Below are 23172 nucleotides of genomic sequence, written 5' to 3' on the forward strand. Positions count from 1 at the left end.
GCGCCCGCCGGGGGCCGCCCCCAGCCGCGCCGCGCGCCCGCCATAGCGCCGGGCGTCACGGGCCTGCGCAACCTGGGCAACACCTGCTACATGAACTCCATCCTGCAGGTGCTCAGCCACCTCCAGAAGTTCCGCGAGTGTTTTCTGAACCTCGACCCTTCCCAGACCCAACAACTATTTCCCAAGGCCCCCAACGGGAAGGCTCCGCTCTCGGGCAGGCCGGCCGGCAGCTCGGCCACCGAGCTGTCGGCCAGGAGCGACCGGGCTGAGCCGTGCGAGCGGGAGGGCCTCTGCTTCAACGGCGGGGCCTCCATCAGCAGGAGCCTAGAACTCATCCAGAACAAGGAGCCGAGCTCGAAGCACATTTCCCTCTGTCACGAACTGCACACCCTCTTCCGTGTCATGTGGTCCGGCAAGTGGGCCCTGGTGTCGCCCTTCGCCATGCTTCACTCCGTGTGGAGCCTGATCCCCGCCTTCCGGGGCTACGACCAGCAGGACGCGCAGGAATTCCTCTGTGAGCTGTTGCACAAAGTGCAGCAAGAGCTCGAGTCCGAGGGCACCACGCGCCGGATCCTCATCCCCTTCTCCCAGAGGAAGCTCACCAAACAGGTCTTAAAGGTGGTGAACACCATATTCCACGGGCAGCTACTCAGTCAGGTAGGTTGGCCCACCCTGACCCCTACACTGCCCACCGCACTGCAGGGAGGCTTGCTGGTTAGAGTTTGGGCTTCCTGTGAGTGCCTCCCACAGGTTATCTGGGAGGACTAGGGTAGCCAACATTTGCTGTAATTACCCATAATGGAGGGTGGTCATTGTACCTTGCATTGTGCTGTACGTTGTGTTGGCCTCGTTGGGGAACTTGCCTCCTCTTTCTGGGCAGGTTTTTGGTTGAATTTGCCATATCGTTTCATTTTCAGTCAATGTCTTTAAGCTTTAATGACAATATAGGTAATATCTCATTGTTAAAATTAAGTACCCATTGTTGGCATGCCATCCCTAGATCAGTTTCAGGAAACTGAACAGGTTGCCTATAACCCTGGTTCCACCCTAGTTTGAAAGAGCATTCTTCCTTCCAGGACATGCTTTACATAAAAGGAAGGGAGGTGGCTAGGAGGATGCCCAAGGCCTAAGCAAGCTTCTCTCCTGTTCCTCATTACCTCTTCTTTTCTGGATTGTTAGCATGTAGGGACATAAGCCAAGACTCATAGATAGAACTTTGTGCAGAAAGAATTTTTAGAGTTAAAAAACTGGACAACTTAAGAGATTGAGGTGAAACTTCTACATTATGCTACTGAGGTTTGTGTCTTGGTGTTTACAGTTTTAAAAGAGTGATGAATGGGATGGAAGAGGAGGTTTATTTAGGCTTTTTTTTAAGCATGTGAAAGGGGAAGTATTTATGGGCACTTCCTCTACACCCGGAGGGTCCATAGGAAGAAAGGTGCATCGGGAAGGTTATGGGGGAGAGGAGGTCTAATAAGGTACCCTGAGGCTCTTTGAATACAAGGATCTGTGTAGGGATACTGCAAGAAACAAGGGCAAAAAAGAGAGGCAAGTTGGAGTGGGTGGAAGGAGCAAAGTCTGGATGAAGAAGTTGTGAGGATGAGAGAAGCAGACAGGAATCTGCCAATTCTCTATCTCAGACCGATCTGTGAATGATCCCATGATAACTATTGGTCTGTACTACCACAGCATTGAATGGTAGAGCATGCTTTGGGAGAAGAGAAGAGAGAAACGGGAAGGTAATAACCTGTGCTGTGTAGTTTTCCAGTTCCAGCTGGCATCGTAGTTAGCAATGTATACCAGAAGTAATATGCTCTAATGCTCTTAAAGTTATTATTTTAGTATTACAGTGAAAGATTTTTTTGAAAACTACACTTAGTTTTGGTAGGTTATGTGTTTTCTGTAAATCGAGCAAAAGTGTATGTGGGAAGCATGGAGATTATATAACCTGTGAATCAATCTTTTCATTCTAGGTCACATGTGTATCATGCAATTACAAATCCAATACCATTGAGCCCTTTTGGGATTTGTCCCTGGAATTCCCTGAACGGTATCACTGCATAGAAAAGGGGTTTGTCCCTTTGAATCAGACTGAGTGCCTGCTCACTGAGATGCTGGCCAAGTTCACAGAGACAGAGGCCCTGGAAGGGAGAATCTACGCTTGTGACCAGTGTAACAGTGAGTGCTGGGAGGTGGAAGTGGAGGGGGAGAGGTGGGTGTGCACCTGAAATATCAGTTTAAGATGCTGCTTTTGCCCTTTTCATCAAAAGTAACAATGATAATTCTGAGTGGTTTTAAAGCATCTTTTAAAGATTTTTTTTCCTCCCATTTTCCTGAAAACAAGCATGTCGACGTCGTATGTTAAAAAACAAAACCAAACCTAGGTGTTGGGCTTCCTTTGACTCCTGCTGTGATTGACATTAGTTGTTATCTTGGGAGGCATTGAAAGGATCCTGAAATGGGGAATCTAAGAATGTTAGTACTTGCTTCCTAGTGCTACAAGGGTCCTACTTAAATTCATGAATATAGATTTGACGGTTCTTATTTCATCTAAAGTCAGGTGGCATAGCCTGTGTGAGGGTTACGGTATCAGAAATGTGTATTTTTGTACCGAATTTGTAGATTCCAAGTCTGTCAGAATTGATGCTAAAGATTGGTAGGAGACCAAGAAAGCAAGTCGTAAGGTGCATCATCTTCATGGTTACTTTCTGCATTTGTTTTCACATGCCTTCACATGCCATGCATTTGGGGAAGTGGGGGAAGGAGGTCATAAAGTATCTCTGCCATGGCTCTAATTTAAAGTGGAACTCTTTCCATGTAGTTACGTAGACATCTGACACAGACCTCCTTCTGTCTTGCCACACTAACACTCAATGCTTTTGCTAACCCAGCACATACAGAGGGAATACAGAGCAAACTTGGAAACTCATGTTTGGGTTTTTTGGCATGTCAAGATTTGGAAGCTAAAATTAATGGATTGTGTACATATCTTGAAATCAATTTGCAGCCATAAAATAATTTGGACTACAAGTTTTGGGAACCACAATCTTATGATGACCCTTCTTAGTATGTTTGCATATCGTCTTTAAAATAGTAAATAGTGGGAAACATGTTGTCCCTGAAGAATCAGAACAAAAATCAAAAGTCATACTTGATATAATTTTGCCACTTATTTTTTTTTTAACATTTATTTATTTTGAGAGAGAGAGAGAGAGAGAGAGAGAACACATGAGCAGCAGAGGGGCAGAGAGAGAGGATGAGAGAGAACCCAAGCACAGGTTCTGCGCTGTCAGCACAGAGCCTGACATAGGACTCGGTCCCACGAACCATGAGATCATGACTTAAGTGGAAATCAAGAATCAGACACTTAACCAACTGGGCCACCCAGGTGCCCCCATTTTGCCATTTTAGAATGCTGTACTTGGTTGACTATAGAGTCACCTGCCCTGTTCCTCACTGAGATATAAAGATAGTGACCTAAAGTATCTTATTAAGAGCAGTATCTATTTGGTTTTCTTTTTTTTTTTTTTAATGTCTATTTTTGAGAGAGAGAGTGCAGCAGGGAGGGGCAGACAGAGAGAGACAGAATCTGAAGCAGGCTCCAGCCTCTGAGATGTCAGTACAGAGCCCCATGCGGGGCTCAAACCCACGAACCACGAGATCATGACCCACGCCTAAGTTGGACACGCAACTGACTAAGCCACCCAGGTGCTCCCTATTTGGTTTTCTTAAGATAGTGATTCTTAAAGCTTCTTACTTGTAAGGAACAGACGGATGTTAAAAGCTGAACTTCATCATTCTCAGACATGACAGATTAGGTAAGAAATATTTTGTATTTATTTTTGCAAGAAAGCCATGTTTTTCTGGTTGCCAGATGTGCCAATTTCCAGGATTTCTCTAGGCGAGTTCAAATGGGGAAGGGAATCTATGGTGAAAGTACAAGATGTATTTTTGTTGTCTGTGAAGTTTCAAAACTATCAGTCTTCTCGCTCTCTATGTGGCCAGCTTAATCAAATGGAGACAGAACTGATCAATCTCTGTTGAATCAGTCATTTCTTTTTCTTTGTGAATTTCATTTTAGGGAAACAAAGCCAGTTTCTATATTGTGTTCATCTTAGCTCACATACTCCCTCTGCTGAGAGTGGCAGTCGCTGCCAGGGTTCCCAGGCAGAGCTGCAAGAATTTTTGAAAATCTGCTGGTGAATCAGAATGTAAAATAAGGCCAGGCCCCTCTTTGGATTCTTTCTGTTCATGCCCCTACATGTCATGACCACCAGCTCTAGTCAAAGGTCCTATGGCACGCTCATTCTGCTGCAGTCTGTTGTGAAACCAGCAGCTTCACATCCTGTTGTCACAGGAAGCTCTGTGAAGCGTCATCTGGCTGTGATCTGCTACCTTTCATGAATGGTATAGGTACAACTTAGAATCAGATGTCAGGCTCTTCAGACATTGAGACCATGATAGCTCAAAAACAATTAGCAGGCACCACAGTGGACCACTAATTTTATATTCCCATCCATTCACCAGTCTAGTTAATATAATAACTGACTGGTTGTCTATAAGTGGTTTCAGAGAAGGCTTCTGATGGGAATTAAGAGAACTTTATTTCCATGGTTTATTTGATGTGATGTATTATTTTTTTAACATTTGTTTTATTTTTTGAGAGAGACAGAACACGAGTGGGGGAGGGGCAGAGAGAGAGGGAGACACAGAATGTGAAGCAGGCTCCAGGCTCTCAGCGGTCAGCACAGAGCCTGACACAGGGCTCGAACTCACAAACCGTGAGACCATGACTTGAGCTGAAGTCGGACACTTAACCGACCGAGCCACCCAGGTGCCCCTATTTGATGTAATTTAGAAATGCATTCTCCTCGGGGCACCTGGGTAATTCAGTCAGTTGGGCATCCGACTTTGGCTCAGTTTCTGACTTCAAGCCCCACGCTGGGCTCGCTGCTGTCAGACTGTCAGCACAGAGTCTACTTTGGATCCTCTGTCCTGCTCTCTTTACCCCTCCCCCGCTTGCACTCTCCCCAAAATAAATAAATATTAGAAAAAAAAAAAAAAAAAGAAATGCATTCTCCTCACAACTCAGTAGCTTCAGAAACAAAATTAGAGTCTGAGCACTGGTTCTGCTTTGGACTGGATGAATTTGGCCAGCCTGTCCACCTTGTCCTACATGTCCAGCAATGTGCTTATCCAAGAAAATGTTTCAAAAACTAGGTATAGCATAAAACTATAAAACCAGCAGTTTCTTTTCTAAATGTTTATATATGCCACAAACAAATCATGCTGAAAAAAAGAATCTGTTAAAATATTCTGTCCTGGGATGCCTCCGTGGCTCAGTCAGTTGAGCATCCGACTTCGGCTCAGGTCGTGATCTCATGGCTTGTGAGTTTGAGCCCCGTGTCAGGCTCTGTGCAGACAGCTCAAAGCCTGGAGCTGCTTTGGATTTTGTGTCTCCCTCTCTCTCTGCCCCTCCTCCACTCACACTCTGTCTCTCTCAAAGATAAACAAACATAAATAAACAAACAAACAAATATTCTGTCCTTTGGTAATCCTGTATCATTTTACTTTTCTCCTAAGCCTGAAATACATGCATTATTCCCCATTTCACAGGAGAGAAAACGGGAGATAGAGTTTTGAATGGCATAAAACCAGCTGTGAGCAGGGAACAGAATTAGACCTACCTGAGGAAAACAAAAACCTTTAAAAATTACATTTTGGTGCATCCTAATTTAAGTTATAAGCCCATATATAAAGGCATAGAACCCCAACATATGCATCTACTCTGTGTGCCTATTGTTGCAGTGACCTTCCATTATATTCCATTAATGAATATATGATATCAGGAGTATACCACCCTAAACCTGTATCAGTTTTGGAGGTTGCTGATGCAAACTCTTAGAAGTGGATATATCAGGATTAGGTTTGTTTTTCAGTCAACTGAAACAATAATGACTTGAAACAAGTTTTAGTTGTTGTTTTTTTTTTTTTTTTCTGTTATGTAAAAAGAAGTCTGAAGAATATTCAGGGGCCAGCATGGCAGCTGCATGGTCACTGGGGACCCAAGCGCCTTCCACCTTTCAACTTGACTAGGGTTTCCATCCCCGAGGTTACCTGTTGGTCCAAGAGCAGTTTGGGCAGTTGCAGTCATCCCAAGGGCGCCACACAATCATCCCTTTCATCTCTGGCAGAACTGCCGTGGCCACACCAGGCAGGCACAGGAGGCTGGGTTATGCAGTCTTACAGAGGGTCACATTGCTGTCCCAAATGAAACTGAGGTTCAAATACTGACAGATAAGGAGAATGCATATTGAGTGGCAAGTCATTATCTCTGCCATAGCTAGGAAAGAATGAGACTCCTCACAATCTGTGTCTTCTACCTTCCCAAACCATATAGGCAAACGACGAAAATCCAATCCAAAACCCCTTGTTCTGAGTGAAGCTAGAAAGCAGTTAATGATCTACAGACTACCTCAGGTCCTCCGGCTGCACCTTAAAAGATTCAGGTGAGCTTGCTCTGGGGCCTTCCAGGTGGCTGTGAGCTGTGGGGATAGCTGCTTCAAAGGCTTTGGTATTGGGAGGGGAAGCCTGTTCCCTAGAGACCTTGCACTTTTCTGTGGCGATTAAATGTTGGAACGGGGACAGGGCTTTAGCCCTTACAGCCCTGTTTAACCAGCTAGCCTGCACTGCGTGTCCATGCTTAAAGATTTTCTAGCCTCCCTTGCACTTACATAGAGTCATCTTCAGAATCTAGCATGATATAATCTGAAAAAAAAAGGCAGGCAGTAAACTACAACAAGGTTATTTTAGGGATTTCTAGTTTCAGAGTACATCATGGAACATTCACAGGAAATATATGTGGATACTGATCACTGTTTTATTGATGCAAAAACCAAATCTGGAAGGTTATGTTTTCTCATTTCTCTTGTTTTACCTTCCTCTGCCTATGATAGCATATGCTATTTTTTACTAGTAAGAAATTTATATCTGTGTTTTAGGTGGTCTGGCCGTAATCATCGAGAGAAGATTGGGGTCCATGTCGTCTTTGACCAGGTATTAAACATGGAACCTTACTGCTGCAGGGACATGCTCTCCTCTCTTGACAAAGAGACCTTTGCCTATGATCTCTCCGCAGTGGTCATGCATCACGGGAAAGGGTTTGGCTCAGGACACTACACAGCCTATTGCTACAACACAGAGGGAGGTGCGTGCGCTTTACTCTGTGGGGTGGGGGACACGGAAGAGGGTTGGTTTGTCCACATTCCATCACTTCCCTTTTATTTCATCTTTAGGGGGATATTGCATACATTAAAATCCAGTGGAAAGAATTACGAAAGTTGGATTCAAATTTTGGATATATCACCAAGTGACAACATAAGATTGCCCTAAGAATTGACAGGAACTGACACATGTAAAAGTACTTAGCATGGTCCCTAGCACATAATGCTCAATTAATGTTAGATGTTCTATTATTTTTTAAAAAATTATTTTTAATGTTTATTTATTTTTGAGAGAGAGAGAGCGAGCGAGACAGAATTCAAAGCAGGTTCCAGGCTCTGAGCTGTCAGCACAGAGCCTGACACAGGGCTCAAGCTCACAAACTGTGAGATCATGACCTGAGCCGAAGTCGGATGCTTAATCGACTGAGCCACCCAGGCGCCCCTGGACATTCTATTATTAATGCTTCTGCAGACCTGTTTCCTTCGTGGTTATGCAGAAATGCTATGGCTTACCTAACCTCATGGAGATAATGTATGAATCTCATTAGCCCCAGCTCATAATAAAGCTGAAGACATTTAAAGAGTGCTTACTATATCCTTACCATGGGAGGTGTGGGGATACAAGGGCTCTCCCAAGGAGCTTTCAGTCCTCGTACCCAGAGCACAGTCTCCCAGGTATTGTACTGAGGCACATGGGCTGCGGATGTGTTTTCAGTAATGAACCCCTTAGCCCTTGAGGCAGCCAGAGTAAAATAACTTTTTATTGCTTCTAAATTTTCCTTTTATCGCTCCTCCATTTACATTTCACCTCTCCTCCTCCTCCTCTTCCCATCTCTTAGCCCCTAGTCTTCAGTCTGTTTTTGTAGAGGCCCTAACGGACAATGGAAAAGCCTGAATAAAAGGAGGACAAAAATTACAGTCAGTCAATATTGTTAGTATTGTGGTGGGGTTTGATGGGGTTAAAGCCAGTGGCTGCAGGGAAGTCTGTTGGTTTCATTTACCTGTCTTTCCCCACCACCAACAATCGGGTTGGCTCTATTCAGAACTCCTCTGTCCCTTTCTTCATCTCCTGGTTTTGCCTGCTGACTGGAAATACAAGTTGGATAGTCATTTTCTCTCTTTCTTTCCTTTGGTTTCCTAGGTTTTTGGGTCCACTGCAATGACTCAAAGCTGAATGTATGCAGTGTCGAGGAAGTGTGCAAAACTCAAGCCTACATCCTTTTTTACACTCAAAGAACAGTTCAGGGCAATGCAAGAATTTCAGAAACCCAACTCCAAGCTCAGGTGCAGCCCAGCAACAACGATGAGGGCAGACCACGGACCTTCCCCTGAATGGGAGGCATGTATCAAGGACTGGCTTGCTTTTAAACTGTTGGTGTTCATACATCTTTCCTCTTATAGGAAATAAGGTTTAGTGCAGGAACAGATTGCTAGGTTTGCCTCACTGGGACTACAGCAGAAGGTGCCAGGTGACTTCCTATCCTATCCTAAAATCTGTAGTCACCTTTCTTTTGAATGGATTTGGGAATTCCCTCTTTGATAAATCAAAAGGAGTAACTTCTATGAAGATTCTTTCATCAGTTGCTTCTGAATATAGAGGATCTGGGTGGAGGAAAGAGGGAGAAAATTGATCATATGCAGCGAGGAGAGCAGCCATGTTTTCTTTCCATTCTGTGACCCCCACTAATCAGGACCTCCTGCAACGCCAGAGGAACCCTCCTGTTGTGAGGAGCCCAGGACAGAGCACATGAGGTGGGGCCCTGGGCTGGCAGCTTGCTGGATGAGATTGGTTCCAGGGCAGGAGGTGAATAATAAGGATTTGTTCCTACAAAGGAAGTAACCATCAGGGGTTCAAAACATGCAGACTTCCTTTTTTAGAGGATAGCAGTGGAAGAGTGGAATGAGATGCATAGAGCAGATTTCCCCCATGCAGAATGGGAGATTTTTCCAGTGTCCTACCCTCCCTGGCTGCTACTGCTGCTGTCACTTAATCATTCCACATCTTCTGAGACTGGTGTGAACAACCCTCTATTCTAAAGAAGGAGCAGTTCATATGGGGAAGCAATACATTGTCCCTGACATGTTCTTTCTTGCATGCTGAGCCTAAGGGCATTCCTGGCTACCCAGTTCTGTAGCATATCCCTGGTTCAGGTGTAGGGCAAGCACATGGTTTGGTTTAAATTGGTGTTTAGGTCAGTTGTCTGAGGCTTTCTCAGAACTCAGTTGAGGAGAGAGGCAGGGATAGCCGGTGGTCCAGGCCGTATCTGAATGCCTGTCACCTGTCCTCACCTCCATGCAGCATGCAGCTTTTCTTAGCCTGCAGCTTCTTTGTGGCACCTAGAGGGCTAGAACATTTTTGTTCAACACAAGGTTTGGGAATTTCTGCTTTCCTAGGGCTGAGGAATCTGCCCCCATATGTCCGAACAGTTCACTGCTGCTGGCCCTGGCCTATCTCCTCCTAAATCTGATAATCCCTACTGTTTCTTTATCTAACTACACTCAATCCATCAGAGAAAAAAAGAGTGCCCTGTCCTTAAGTGCTAGTAAAATACATCTTTGTTTTTATAGTGGATCAGTTTCTAAGTGGAATGATGGAAACCCTCCACCCCATCAGGCACCACTGAATTTCCCTTCTCAATCCTTCAGTTAGACTCACCAGTAAAAGTGAACGTAAACCAGAAGTCTCATCGTGGGGGCTGCTGAAGTCTGCCTCAACCTGTCATTATGAATGCTCATCTTTTGACTGAGTGTATCATACGAACATTTCAATTCAGGTAGGAATACAGTTGTCACTTGAAGGAAGCAGATGTGGAGGGAGTTTGGGGAAGGGTGGGAGGTTGGGACAAGAGAGGGTTCAAGAATGAGGGTCGTAGCTTAGGGGTGTTGGTGAGCCCCATTTCCAGAGCAGGTCTGTAGCATTTGCTGTTGACCTCTTTTGAGATGAACTCTCCCGTAGGACCTGACAGACAGCACTGAGACATGGAGGAAATTCAGACAGAAAATGGCTCACCCTGATAAGGGGGAGTGACTATATATTTTAAATTAAACTTGCTTTTTCCAACACTGTGAGGTTTCTGTAATATTTAGCTTTTATTTGGAAGCGATAGCGTATGGCATTTTTTATGCTGTTTGGTTTATATTGTCTACTGCAGGCTTTTTTGTATAAGCTTGGCCCAGGGCTCACCCTCTCCTGGACACTGTTTTAAAGTGTCACAGCTGCCCTTGCTGCCAGAGGCTCTGATGTAAAGGTATACTCTCTAGATCCACGTTTTTTAAGTTGGCAGGATTGGTGAAGACTTTTTTGTGGCAATGGAAAAGCCCATTAACTCAAAAAAAAAAAAAAAAAGAGAGAGAGTAAGAAGGAAATGAAAATATAAATTGTGCCTCATCTTTCTTTGAATGCTGTACTTTATTCTAGAAAAAGAGAACTTACAAATGGAAAAGAACTAATAGAGCAGCTACTTCATCCCTCAGGCTGTCTAGGGGGAAATACTTCAGAAAAATGAACATTTAATGGAAAATTAAAAGATCTTCAAACTTAATTTTTAAAAATAGTTTTATACCAAATATTTATAAGAATTATTAAGCAGATTTAAGGATTTTGTAAAATAAGTGCTTAACTTAGCTGAGCACCCACATATCAAATTAATAAAATGGTTTAAAGGGAGTTGGACCAGAAACCACTAGAGTCCTCGCTGAGCTGCAAACTCTCGAAGGTGCCCCTGCAGTCACAGACACCTCAGGTACCCAGAGGCAGCAGCACTAGACGCTGTTGAGAAGTTAGTATTTATGGAGATTTTTATTAAAGAGTTCCCTGCTGCATAAGCCGATGGCTATTGTGCGGGAAGTGTCCCTTTGCCTTTAATTTATTTGCATATTGGAGGTAGATGGATTTCTTAGTTGCATCTTACTTTAAATCGAAACATTCTAAAGAGAAGAAAATAAGAACCAGGTAGAAGTTGACTAGATGCTGCCAAATCAAACCCAAGATCTCCTAACTGAACCTTACGGGCCTGCTTCTCCCAGGCAAGTAGTTCGAGTCCCGTTCCAGGAACCCTTTGTAGTTGGCTGGTGTGTTTACTTCCTGCTGTAGCCAGCCAAGATGAATGCACCCTGGCCCTCAAAAAGGATCTTTACCTCAATCTAGCTTGACCCTCATCCTTGTGGTTGCCTCCGAGATGAGCATCCATGCTAGTGTTAAAAAAAAAAAAAAATTAGGAATGCCCTCAACAGCCAGGAACTGAAGCTCTTATTAAATGGCAGGCAGAGCTCTTGCCAGCTTTGATCCAGTCCCCTCTTGGGCTGAGGGGGGCAGTGCCACACTGTAAAGAATTTCCAGATGTCTCTTAAAATGTCATGAATAAAATTAGAAACTGTAGAAGTGTTAATGTGTCCTATGGACTCAATAGCAGAGTTTATTTTTGGTTTTAATGGCAAGGCTTCTAGCGTCAATGATTGTACAAGTTCCCTTCTCTGGCTGTGCTTCCAGTTCCATCCCAGTGCAAGAACTAGTGAAGTGGGTTGGCCTGGCAGTGGGGCATGGCCCTAACCAGGCCCCAGAAGCCTGAGAGAGGTCGACAGTAGGACAGAACGAAAACTTGGTTGGGTATGGGGGGGTGGGATGTGGGTGGGCAGGCAGGGAGGGGGAAATGGAGTTTGTTCTACTTATTGATAAAGCTTTGTGAACTAATTTTATACAATTCATAACATTTGGTGCCTTGTACCCAGTTATGGTTTGCATGGGATTGAAAAGATTAAGTGAGGGAAAGGATGCCTCCGTATCATTTTAAGTGGCAAATGGGTCTGTACAGTGTAAAGGACATTTGGTATCAGACTTTGTAAAAGCATTTCATTTCATGTGTGTAAAAGATAATTATTACCAGCAAATTCTGAAATTTTACTGTAATGTCCAAAATCTTTGGATTTGTCACTATTCATCAAATGGCTGCTTTCCAAGGCAGACTATGTCCCCTATTCTTTTTCACCACTCCTTTTATGTTCCAAACATTAACTCGGGCCTTTTCAGGTAGGCTGGGAGTGCTACCTCTTCCTAAACATATACTATATACCCTTGCCGGGTTATACCTTATAAGTGGAAGGGTTGCTTTCCAGCTGGTTGGGAGAGCACAAATGTTCAGAAAGGGCCTTTTTTTCTAATGCTGGGCAACTTAGGGTAGAAGTCAAACAAAAACGATTCCTCCTGAGGTATTACTTTCATTAGTTCTGAAGTTCTTTTGCACAAAATTTCAGGAAGCAGTGTAGAACACAACCTCCTATATGTGAACCTTGAGATTGTAAGGCAAGCCCAGTGCACTGTGTAATATGCAAAAGAGAAGGCTCAAAGAACCTGTCCCAGCCACCCCCGCCCCAGCCCCTTTCCTGGCAGGTGCTGACTAGAATGGTGCTGAGTGGCTGTGGAAGGGGAGAAGACCCAGTCTGCTCACCTGCAGGGCTGTTTATAGCCTGTTCCTTTTACTCTGACCTTAAGGTTTCCAATGAGCTCATGAGACTTCACCAAAGGGTGTTTAGAAAGCTCACCACTTGAAGCACATTTGATAACCGGTTCCCTCAGCCTAATTACTGGCCTAATTAGGTGAGGAGGTTGTACCTTTGGAGCAAAATCTCCCATGGCAACTTAGTTTTTTTTTTACCGGTAAGTATGCACCTCCCTGGTGGTGGTTCCTTTTTTTCAAGTCAGCACTAAAGCTAAAAAGCGCCTTCTAAATATGACTGTGAGTTTAGTTTTGTATCTTCCACCTTTAACCATTCTCTTGGTCTAGGGCTTTGACTTGAACCAAGTGTTACCTTATTCTTTCAACCCACACATTGCTCTAAATACACCATAGCCACTAGGGCATTAAGGCAAATGGTCATTTTTGTGGACTCTTTCCTTACTTCTGCTGGCATGTTTCCATTTAAAATCTAAATAGGTAGTAGAAGAGATTTTCATAGTACTGTTAACCAGCCAGGGCTGAATATCACGTCACCGATGTAAAATGGACTTCCCTTGGGGAGGGTGTTGTGTTGGAATGGTAAAAGCCAGCATTTTCATTTACAAAATTAATGACTGTTCATCAAAATTTTGGGAAATTGTAGACTTGAGAGCTTTACTTGCTAAATTCTTAACACTTGAGGAATGAAGCCAGTTTAAATGAAACTTTACCATGCCAGTATTATGGCTTTATAAACTGACTAACAGTAAATGAAGCTATAACATTAAATTTTGAGTGAAATGTGAATTATGCTTTTGGAAGCTGCCATGTCATCATTGCTGGATTTTTCTTTTCAACTTTAAAAAACCTTTTAAAATAGACTTTTCAGTTGTGAGTAGGATCGGGTTGCCGACTTCAAGGATCTGTTTCCTACCAATGAAGGACAGGAGGTGCTGGTATTTGTCTTAGTGGTCTGATACAGATATGAACGGGCTTAGAATCTATGCTATGGCTTAAAAGTTTCCTTCCTGGTCACCATTTGGGAGGTGATGGCTTCAAACCTAAGCCTTGCTCTCATGTATATGACCCTTCCTCATCTTAACACCCAGTAAGTTACAAAACTATCAAATCATCTGTGGTCCCAGTATAGATAGATTCTTAGAGGGTGAGGGCTTCGTGGTAAGCTAGCCACAGGCCTGAATTCACAGCTCAAACTCTTCCCTAACAGGTGGGACCTACCCGATCAATACAAGAGAATGGTGCTTTTTAAAATACATATACAATCTAATTCTCAATCAGATTTCTTAATGAGATTTATGCCAGTAGGGTCAAGAAGGACTGTTTTGTCCTATTTACCTTTTGTGAACAGATTGCTAGACATCTGTCAACTCTAACAATTAGGCCACTGTGGTGCATTCATACTGACCTCCCTTTCCAATTCATGTCCTTTAATCCCATACTAGTTCCACAGGAGACTTGGCATGGAAAAGCAGGATTTTAAAAAATGCCTAGTAGATGGGGTGCCTGGCTGGCTCAGTTGGAAGATCATGTGACTTCTGATCTCGGGATTGTGAATTTGAGCCCCATGTTGGGTGTACAGACTACTTAAATAAACTTTAAAAATAAAACAAAATAATAAGGATAAAAATACCTAGAATAAATCAAGTAGAAAAAAATGGCCATGGGGAACTTGTTTCTATTTCCACATCTTTCTGAGCCTACATGAGTCTTTTCCATGCCAGTTCCTTTCATATTCCATTTCCAAAGAACTCCAAACTCCTGGACAGTGGCACTACCATGACTTTTAGGGTCAAAAAACATTTCCTTGGGAAGAAAGCAGCTTCCTCAAGCAGTTTCTTTAGTGCCCACTGCCCAGGCTTGCTTACACCTTGCCTCCACCTGCACATCACTGCCCTCTTTCTACCAACAAATCCCACTCTATTACAGCAACAATGCCCCCTTGGTGCCTGGAAAACCCACCTGGTGCACTAAAATGCTATGCAACACCGAATGGCTTCTTCCTCTAGTTCTGCTCAAAAATGGAAATTCCTCAAAAATAAGTTTCCTCTTATGTTCACATCAAGTACAATGGCTACAGTTTCCTTTTTTTTTTTTTTTTCAATATGAAGCAAACCACCTCTGTTACAATCCATGTTTGAGGCTTGTTCCTGTCTCTTTTGAGTGTGAAATATAAATCATGTTTTTATGATTTTTGTAAATCTTGACTTTTTACACCTTGTTTTTGTAAGCCGAAGTTTCTTATTAAAAGAATAAAATGATTTGTCTTTGCGTGCAGTCTTTATTCCAAATATTTGTTAAAATACCATTAGGTTATTCCTCAGGACAAGAGCAAAAATCACCCCCTGCAGAAACTTTGGACCTATGTACAGAACTTTATAGAACAGAGGACAACACTTTGGCTGAAGCCTGACTGCTGACCAAAGAATGGAGTTCTGAGTGGGCTCAACGAAGAAAAGGCAGTCGGGAAGGGAAGGTGCCCGTCTGAATGAAACTTCAACTTCCATCAGGGAAAGTCTTGTGATGGTCAAAGATTGGAGGCTGTTTTTGGAAGGTTCCAGTACAGCACAGGGAGTTCCATGTGTCTGCAATCAGACGACAGGACAACGGGTGGCATTAGAAATGTAAAAGCCTGAAGGGAAATTAGGAAGAGACTCAAAATTTCTTGCAATGTCTGTAAACATATTTAACTAGGAGTAGCCAAGGGCCTTATGTCAAGTCTCCTTCATTTTATAAACAGAAGATAAAAATTATTGCTTCTCTCTGCCTTTAGGGTTCCTAGACACGCAGAACAGTAGTTAAGTGCTTACCTATTTGGCTATACCCCTGGCTGAGGGGCCATTAGATCAATGTCACTCAAATTCCTGGCCAGCCAAACGCCTGCAGCAAAAAGTCCCAAATTGAGGATCAAGTTCCTGGAAAAAGAATATTTGATTAACCCTGTGCTCACTGAGTCACTTGTCTTTAATGAAACATACCACGAGTAAAGGTTTACCATCACCACCCTGGAAAAACCTCCCGGGGGCACAAAGACTGTTCTAGAACTGCAGGAAGGTAGATCTTTACGAAGGCAGGTTGCCCACGACCCACGTGGTTACTTGCTTGGCAGTCGTTCCTGTGTCTAACGGGATCAAATGCAAAAGCCAATCAAACACTCGCCCAGGGCTGAAAAGCCTGTGCGCTGGCGCCTCTTCTTCCCGGGTCCCCTGGTCAGGGTGAGATTCTGTAGGCAGCCCAGTAACTGAAAAGATCGCTTTTGCCGCACGGGAACTCTCCCAGTCAAGGACCTCTCCAAAGCACACCCAGAGTCACTGCGAGGCCAAAACGCTGGCAAATGTAAAGGCGCCAGGTTGGGCGAGATGGGAAGTATGGGAGGTGTGTATAGGGGAGCGGAGGGCCAGAAAAGGACAAGTTCCCGGACTTCGGTTACCTCCGGAAATCGTTCCTGTCGGTGGCGAAGCGGTAGACGCCCCGAAGCCAATCTCCCACGTTGTCCGGAATTTCGGGAGCTTCATTCGCCGCGCCCGGGGCGCTCACCCCGACCCCACTGGAAGCCATAGTAGTACCCTCGAGATCCACAAGGCCTCGCCCGACGCACCGTGTCGGCGCCGGAGGATACGCAACTTCCGGTCTTGCACTTCCGCCGGCTACGGACCGGCAGGGGGCGCAGCTGCTCCAGAGAGGTCGGGCGCCCGGGTGAGAGAACTCCTGGGCTGCGCGTCCCCGAGCTCCTCAAGGGGAGGAGCGCGGCCTGGCACTACAGTCGCCTGGACGCGTCCCGCCTCTGGCTCCCTCTTGGCCTTCAGCTGGCCAACCTGTCACTGCCACACGTGGTCTCTGAATGGTCACTTCATTGGCTCAGGAAGATGATGAGGATGGGGCTGTCCCAGCCTGCGGGGGTGGGGATAGGGGTTAGCTCAGCAGGCGATGCGTAGCTTTGGGGGGTGGGGTTCCCCAAGAAAGTCTCCATCAGAAGTCATAGAATACGCAGGCTTAAGAGGGAGCACTCCAAGTTTGTGGTCTCGCCGCCTCTCCCAGGCGTGCCCTTGACTGCGTTCAGTCTAGGATTTTTTATAGGGGGAGGAGAGCCTCGTTCTCCCACCTCACAGATCACACACCCCCTCCCCCGTCTCCGGGCTGCGACACTAGCAAATGGTGCAGTGCTTCCTGGAGGTGTCGCTGTCCCCAGCTTGGAGGCTTCTGGGGGTCTTCCAGGGCCCGGGAAGACGCTGGCCTAAGAAAAAGCCTTCGGGTTCCGAGTCAGAAGAAGAGGAGCAGGTGGGGCAGGCATCGAGGGGTGTCTCCAGGCGGCCCTGCTCCCGCCCTGTGGGTGCCTCCACCTTGTCCCCCGTTCGACGCTGCTGTCTTGGACTGGATCCAAGCAGCTCCCTCTGGGTTTCCAGACTGGAGCGGGGGGCAGAGGCGAGAAGGGCAGCTCGGGAGACCGTAGCGGCATCCAGCGGGGTGCGGTCCCTTTCTTCAACTCTGTCAACACCCTCCTCCCCTGTTCCGGGCCGAGTCAGAAACGCCCATCTCAGAGTCCCGACTCTCCAGCTCCGGGATCAGAGAGGGGCGGGCCCAAGAAGCCAGTCCCCGTTGGGCCCGCCCCCCCCGCCCCGCCCCCGAGCCGTGCGCGCCGCCGCCGCGGACACGACTTCTCTACCGGGCTCCCCCGCCCCGCCCCTCCCCGCCGCCGCCCACCAGAGGGCGACCGCGTCCCCAGTCCGGGAGTGAGTCCCGCGCCGCAGCCCCAACGGTGGCGCGGGGTGGGTTCGGGAGGCCCTTGGAGCGCTCCGGCCAGGGACGCGCGGTGAGAGCTGCGGGCCCCGAGGCTCGGGTCGGGGCGGGGGGTGCGGTGGGGGGGACGGGGGCGCTGCTGGAGGGACGGGACGGCGTGGGACCGGGGCGAGGGTCCCAGTCCGGGAGAATCCCCTCCTCAGCCCAGCCCAAGCCGCTGCCCCCTTCCCCTTTGATCTGCACTTTCTCCTCCCTTACCGGGGAACGCCCTACCTTCCAGTGTCTGGGCCCGGCTCGAGCCGGAAACCGAATAGCGACTCTCAAAACAGCTGGGGCAGCAGGGGCCGCCCCCCGGCAGGGCATAAAGTCCCCCGCCCAAGGGCCCGGCGCAGTCCTGACAGCAGAAGTGGTTCTCGTGCCAGCGCCGTCCCTCCGCCTCGGTGCAGCGCCGGGAGAAGATCAGCTGGGAGAGGGAGGGAGAGCAGTTCATTCATTCATTCATTCATCCACTCGCTCATTCATTCACCCGATAACCACGCCTTATACCCAGTTAACGCTAAAGCACGTCGTCTACAGACATCCCATCTGATCTACTCCACCACTCTCGGATGCAGGGAGGGCTGATTGGCCTAGCCAGGATCCCGCTAGCAGGTGGCACAGCCTGAAGAAGTGCGACCCTGGTCGCTTGGACTCCCAACCCAGGGTTCCACTCTGCCTCGTATACTGACAGTATGGCAGTTCCTCGCCTGATCAGGCACAGCACTGGGCACCAGGAAAGCTGAGATGAACGTCTGTCCGACACTCCCTGCTCCGGAGAAATTCTTAGTCCACGAAAACCTGGGGGACTCTGCTTGCGGTCGGGGAGGGTACAAGACAAGTCCCCATGCCCAAAGCTCAAGCGAGAACACAGGGAACACAGAAGTCCCAGGCTGGTTCTGAGTTCTCCATTCCTGGGTGCTGGAAGAGGTGTCCCCTTACATCCTGCCACGTTGGACCCTAGGCAACCCTCCCAGTTCTCCCCCAGGTCCCCCCCCCCCCCCCCCCCCCCCCCCCCCCCCCCCCCGCCTTCGGGGGCTGTACCTGGTCACAAGCCGGGCAGCGCGGCCGCAGCAGCTCTGCGTGATGGCGGCCGCAGTAAAGACTCCCGTCGTGGTAGAAGTAGATGAGGTTTATCAGGGCCTGGCCGCAGGCCTGGCAGGCAAAGCAAGCCCGGTGCCAGTAGAGCTGCTCCCCTGCCCGGGCTGCGAACACTCCGGACTCCCCTGGCCTCAGCTGCTCCCTGCACTGCCGGGCGCGGATGCTCAGCTGCTCAGAGGCCGCATCATGCTCCTAGCTTCCCTCCTGGCGCTTCCATCCCACCCCCCACCGAACTGTTCTCCCCCCACCCCTGGCAAGCCCACCTCCACTGCAGGTGCCACTGGAGAACCCTTAAACTTGGCTTCTCTTTTTCCTCAAGTTTTCCAAGCTGTCCATCCCCAACCCCCCTTTTCCCAACCCAGTCCCTAGAGCTAGCCCCTTCTGCAGAAGTGAGAGGGCAAAGGGGAATGGGGGGGGGGCACTACATACCTTCTCGCAGGTGTGTTCTGGCAGCTCGGGAGGTACCAGGAGGGCCACCCCCTGTCCCAGGGCCTCCCGCCTCCTCTGAGCACAGAAGAGCCGCAGCTCTGCCAGCTCATCCTCCCCAAGGGCCAGGCAGTAGCGCTCCTGCAAAAACAGGCCTCCACTGTGAGTGGGAGAGCCCCCAGCAGGCAAGACTGAAGTTCGATTGGAGAGAGAAGGCTTAGCCGCTGGGTCAGAGGAAGGTTGTAGAACCTCCGGGAGGCGCAGAAGATAACAGCACAGAAGGGCATTGAGAAGGAGAGGGAAAGAGGGAAGAGAGTTGGAAATAAGTCTACATCAGTCTCACTTTCCCCCAGGAATGGCCACCACTCAGGTCCTGACAGCCCACAGCACTGACCCCTGTCACCACATATTTAGATCCTTGCCCCCCAGTGAGCTGTAGCTCACTATCGCTTTCTGTTGTGTTTTTCCAATGTATTCCACATTCTCCTGTCTTGCCTCCGCAAGTGAACTGTAAGCCTTTAGTCTGGGCGCACACAGGGCCTTAATAAATACTTAACCATACTTTCTACATTTGTACATTCCATTATCGGTTTCAAACGTCGTTCATGTCCATTTTCTCATTTGCTCCTCAACTAAGCATCGTAAGCAGAGGGGATGCTATCTCCCCTCCTCCCCGCCCCCCCCCCCCAACCGTGTGGACTTGGAAACTCGGGCTGGGGCCGGAGCGGGGTGGCTTCTTCAATTACTAGCGTAGCTAGGCCCTAGATCCGTGTCCTCTGGCTTCTGGACCCACAGTAAATAAAGAGAGGGAGGTGAGAAAGAGGGATGCTGGGGAGAGGGAGACCCACGTCGCTGTCCTGTGGAGGCAGCTGCTGCAGGAGGATCCGAAGCCCAGGCTGGTTGGGGGCCCAGTTGGTGTCCAAGCCAGGAAGCCCCAAGCTCAGAACTTCAGGGTCCTGAGGAGATGTGGCAGGAGAGGGGTGGTTGGGTTTGCCTTCCTCTTCTTGCCTCCTCTCCTCACTGCCACCCCTTCTCCAATCTGGAACAACTTCCAAGCACCCCCTCCTTCAAGATCAAGACAAGGACAGGTGGTCCACTCCTGCATTTGTGCTCTGATGGAGGCAGGTTGAGGAGGCCCCGCTCCCCCCCAGATGGTATCCTTTCTTATGCTGTAAGTCACCCCTTTTACTCCTTAGGGCCAAAGCCTAGAGTGTGCCCGGACAGCACAGACCCCCTAGAGGAAGTAATGTGTATTCATGTGAAGAAGTTCACATGTATTCATGTGAAGAATGTGAAGGTGGTGGACCCCTATATCCTGACGCAAGGGGGCTGTAGAGACAGGGATTATTCTTGCAAAGAGAAGAGGGCCATAGGAGGTTGGGCAGAAAGGCTAACATTCTTCCAGGTGGTGGAAAGGGGAGGAGGTCAGTCTGTAGGATGGAGAGCATGTTGGGGCCAGAGGGAAGGGCAGGGCTCCTACTACCTGCTCAGAAGTTTCCTCAGGATCCTCCTTGGGCAAGTGGCCTGGGTCAGTGTCTGAGTCGGCTGGCGGACCTGGCTCCCAAGGGGTGAGGCTCTCCCCTCGGTGGGGCCAGCCAGAGTTCAGCACTGACATTGGTGACAAAGTCTGCCCAGAAAACAAGAACACTTCCCATTAATCAGGCCCTTACAACATGCCAGGCAGTGCTAAGTGCTTTGTAGGCATTGTCTCCTTCAGTCCTCCCAATCACCAAGTGAGGTGGGTGGTCTTCTTGACCCCATTTTGCAGATGGCCAAACTGAGGGTCAGAGAGGATAAATGCCGGAGGTCACACAGCTACTAAGTGGCAGAGCCACATCTTGGAAGCCAGGCCTTCTGGCTCCAGAAATTTTTTTTTTTAATTTTTTTTTTAACGTTTATTTATTTTTGAGACAGGGAGAGACAGCATGAACGGGGAAGGGTCAGAGAGAGAGGGAGACACAGAATCTGAAACAGGCTCCAGGCTCTGAGCCGTCAGCACAGAGCCCGATGCGGGGCTCGAACTCACGGACCGTGAGATCGTGACCTGAGCCGAAGTCGGCCGCTTAACCGACTGAGCCACCCAGGCGCCCCATGGCTCCAGAATTTCTAAAGCTCAAACTCTGGGGTCTCCCAAGACCCAGACATAGGAAAGAGGAGGCCCATCGTGGAAAGAGAGGGTATTCTGCCTTTCTAGAGAGCCCCGCCTCCCCAGCCTCAACTCCCACCCTTCCTGACAGTGCACTGAACACCCCAGTGAGCCTGCTTCCTCCGCACTCCCAACACAGGCCCTCCTTTTCCAGCTGTAGGCTCAGGGCAGGTAAAAGGACCACTTCACCAGGAACCCCTTCCCAGCCCCTCCACTCCGTACAAGCTCTCCCTTCCCTGAGCTCCAGAAGTAAGTACATTCCGCACCCTGAGAGATTTAGTACCTAATGTTTCTCTTTGTGCCCTGTGCCCCTCTCAGTTCCTCATCTAGTCTATAAGCCCGAGGACAAAAGAAAATATTGTGCTTGTGGATTCTACCTAGAGCAGCAATTTCCAGTTTCATCGGATAATTCTAAATACATCTCTTCAGCCCTCCTCTGGGCCAGACCTAGCAGGACCACAGTATCTTGAGGGGTGGGGGTGACTACTGAAGTAGAAAAGGAATGGGCCATGCCCTCAAGGAGCTCATCGCCCAGTGGGTAAGACAGAGATGAGACCAGGGAGAATGAAGCCAGAGCTCTGGGCAGGTATGTACAATACCCCTCGAAGAAAAATAACCAGAGCAACTTTTCTATGACGTTTACTCTGTGCAAGGGACTATATTAGCGTTTTACATAATATTATGCATCCTCATAACAATCCTATCAGGTAGTTTCTGTTACCCCATTTTCCAGTTGAAACAAAGAAACAAACTGAGGTTAACCTACCTAAGGTCACATTAGAAAACTAAGGGATATTCTAGGAAGAGGCTGCTTTGGAGACCTGGGATGGATTCTGACTGCAGCTGGGCACAGGAGGGCCTCACCAAATCTCTGTCCTCTTTATAAGACCCAGCTTTGGGGTTGGGAACAAAATTTGGACTATAACAGTTATATTGCTTCCCAGCTCTGCAAGGCACCCCCCAGCCCCCTTCAGAAGTCCTGCGCCACCCAGCCCTGCTTCCACACCCATCTGCTTCCTTCCTGTTCTGTCCCTCTGGTCCTGTTTCCTGTGGAAAACAGCCAGTATGGGCTGTTCATACTCAGGGCTAAGAGTAGCCACTAACTCTAACACCAATGCCCCTGCCCCAGGCAGCGAGAGGCCCTTGGGGGAGGGTGCGAACAGGACAGGAGCCATCTGGGATCTCAGAGTGGATTGGGACCCTGTTTTCCGGGTTATAGTATGAAATTGCCCCCCACAGAAACAACACTCAGAAATCAGCCTTCACCCCTCACCCTCCCATACTCCCACCTCCACTCAGCACTGGACCCCGTCTTACTAACATGCTGGATTCCTTCAAGAATTCTCGTCCCCTCCTTGGATAAGGGCCGAAACCCCGCTCCCGCCCCTGCGCAGGTGCAACCCGGCTCAAGGGCAGAGCCTGAGCGGCCCCTAGGGACTGGGGAGGTAAAAGGATGGGAAGGTTTTCCGCGGACAATGGAGGGAGAAGTGTCCGATCCCGCCAAGAGTCTTCTCGATAGATCCCCAAAGTTTTTTCTTGGACTTCCCCAGGAGTCAGTTGGGGTCCCCAGTCTGGCTGTTGGGAGTTTAGGGGAAGGAATGGGACTCTGCTGGGGTCTCACCCTCGCTGCGCGCCGGTGTCCGGGCCGTTCTTGACAGACCCCGTCGTCGGGCCTCCACCTAGTCCCCACCCCGAGGCCTCAGCGCCTGCCCCTGCCCACCCCGGGAGTGCAGCCCTTCCTCCCCCCCCGCCCCCCGCAGTCCCTGCCCGCCCCTCGGGGACTGGTAGAGCCAGTGGCTCGGGAGGGGCCTGGTGCTGCAGCCAGAAGGAAAGCATTTGGGGAATCTCAGGGTGGAAATTGTGCAGGCTCCACTGCCCCTCTCCCCACTCCCAGGTGTTTAGCGCCGGCACCGCGCCCCCGCGGGCACTGGGCCGACACTAGGGTGCCGTCGTTTTGCCGGGTCTTCTCTCAGTCGCTCCCGGAACACAAAGTCTCTCGGAGCCAGCATGTCCCCGCCCCCCCCCACCCTCCCTCGGGTCTCCTAGCTCCGCC

General features: G+C 48.5%; 3 protein-coding genes across 6 annotated transcripts in view; 1 reads left to right on the top strand and 2 right to left on the bottom strand.

The window, feature by feature from the left end:
* USP49 (ubiquitin specific peptidase 49) overlaps positions 1 to 8784 on the top strand; it is a 9922-nt gene extending 1138 nt beyond the window's left edge. The window contains exons 2-6 of the mRNA XM_049653285.1: positions 1 to 657; positions 1974 to 2178; positions 6401 to 6509; positions 7002 to 7207; positions 8365 to 8784. Of these exons, the coding sequence (XP_049509242.1) occupies positions 1 to 657; positions 1974 to 2178; positions 6401 to 6509; positions 7002 to 7207; positions 8365 to 8555 (1368 nt within the window). The 3' untranslated portion in view covers positions 8556 to 8784. The remainder of the gene's footprint in view (positions 658 to 1973; positions 2179 to 6400; positions 6510 to 7001; positions 7208 to 8364) is intronic.
* Positions 6013 to 16334, bottom strand: TOMM6 (translocase of outer mitochondrial membrane 6). 3 transcript variants are annotated; one of them, XM_049653284.1, is made up of 3 exons: positions 16104 to 16334; positions 15484 to 15588; positions 6013 to 6261 (listed from the first exon to the last, which is right to left on the bottom strand). In XM_049653284.1, the coding sequence occupies exons 1-2, from the start codon at positions 16229 to 16231 to the stop codon at positions 15492 to 15494; spliced, it is 225 nt and encodes a 74-aa protein (XP_049509241.1). In that variant the 5' UTR covers positions 16232 to 16334; the 3' UTR covers positions 6013 to 6261; positions 15484 to 15491. The 3 variants fall into 3 exon arrangements, with proteins under 3 accessions (XP_049509241.1, XP_049509238.1, XP_049509239.1); XM_049653281.1 differs by lacking the exon at positions 6013 to 6261 and adding an exon at positions 14935 to 15258; XM_049653282.1 differs by lacking the exon at positions 6013 to 6261 and adding an exon at positions 14935 to 15305.
* A 467-nt stretch (positions 16335 to 16801) lies between these two features.
* PRICKLE4 (prickle planar cell polarity protein 4) lies at positions 16802 to 23149 on the bottom strand. Of its 2 annotated transcripts, XM_049653286.1 has the most exons (6): positions 20457 to 22098; positions 19822 to 19929; positions 18977 to 19114; positions 18491 to 18694; positions 17684 to 17873; positions 16802 to 17177 (listed from the first exon to the last, which is right to left on the bottom strand). In XM_049653286.1, exons 1-6 carry the CDS (start codon positions 20586 to 20588, stop codon positions 16819 to 16821), a joined length of 1131 nt encoding a protein of 376 aa, XP_049509243.1. In that variant the 5' UTR covers positions 20589 to 22098; the 3' UTR covers positions 16802 to 16818. The 2 variants fall into 2 exon arrangements, 1 of the variants encoding a protein (XP_049509243.1); XR_007462640.1 differs by lacking the exons at positions 16802 to 17177; positions 17684 to 17873; positions 18491 to 18694 and adding an exon at positions 22741 to 23149 and having other exon boundaries at positions 18885 to 19114; positions 19822 to 20600.
* Positions 23150 to 23172: the final 23 nt, after the last annotated feature.

The sequence above is a fragment of the Panthera uncia genome, assembly GCF_023721935.1.
Source record: "Panthera uncia isolate 11264 chromosome B2 unlocalized genomic scaffold, Puncia_PCG_1.0 HiC_scaffold_24, whole genome shotgun sequence".
NCBI classification, from domain to species: Eukaryota; Metazoa; Chordata; class Mammalia; order Carnivora; family Felidae; genus Panthera; species Panthera uncia.

What these genes read in the sequence shown, in the direction of transcription:
- TOMM6 (XM_049653284.1), bottom strand. Translation starts at nt 16,231, where the DNA reads ATGGCTTCCAGTGGGGTCGGGGTGAGCGCCCCGGGCGCGGCGAATGAA. An exon ending in GACAGGAACGATTTCCGGAG is followed by an intron (nt 15,589 to 16,103) that starts GTAACCGAAGTC and finishes TTCTTTTTCCAG; the next exon opens with GAACTTGATCCTCAATTTGG.
- PRICKLE4 (XM_049653286.1), bottom strand. Translation starts at nt 20,588, where the DNA reads ATGTCAGTGCTGAACTCTGGCTGGCCCCACCGAGGGGAGAGCCTCACC. An exon ending in CAGAACACACCTGCGAGAAG is followed by an intron (nt 18,695 to 18,976) that starts GTATGTAGTGCC and finishes CGCGCCCGGCAG; the next exon opens with TGCAGGGAGCAGCTGAGGCC. An exon ending in GCTGCCCGGCTTGTGACCAG is followed by an intron (nt 17,874 to 18,490) that starts GTACAGCCCCCG and finishes TCCCTCTCCCAG; the next exon opens with CTGATCTTCTCCCGGCGCTG.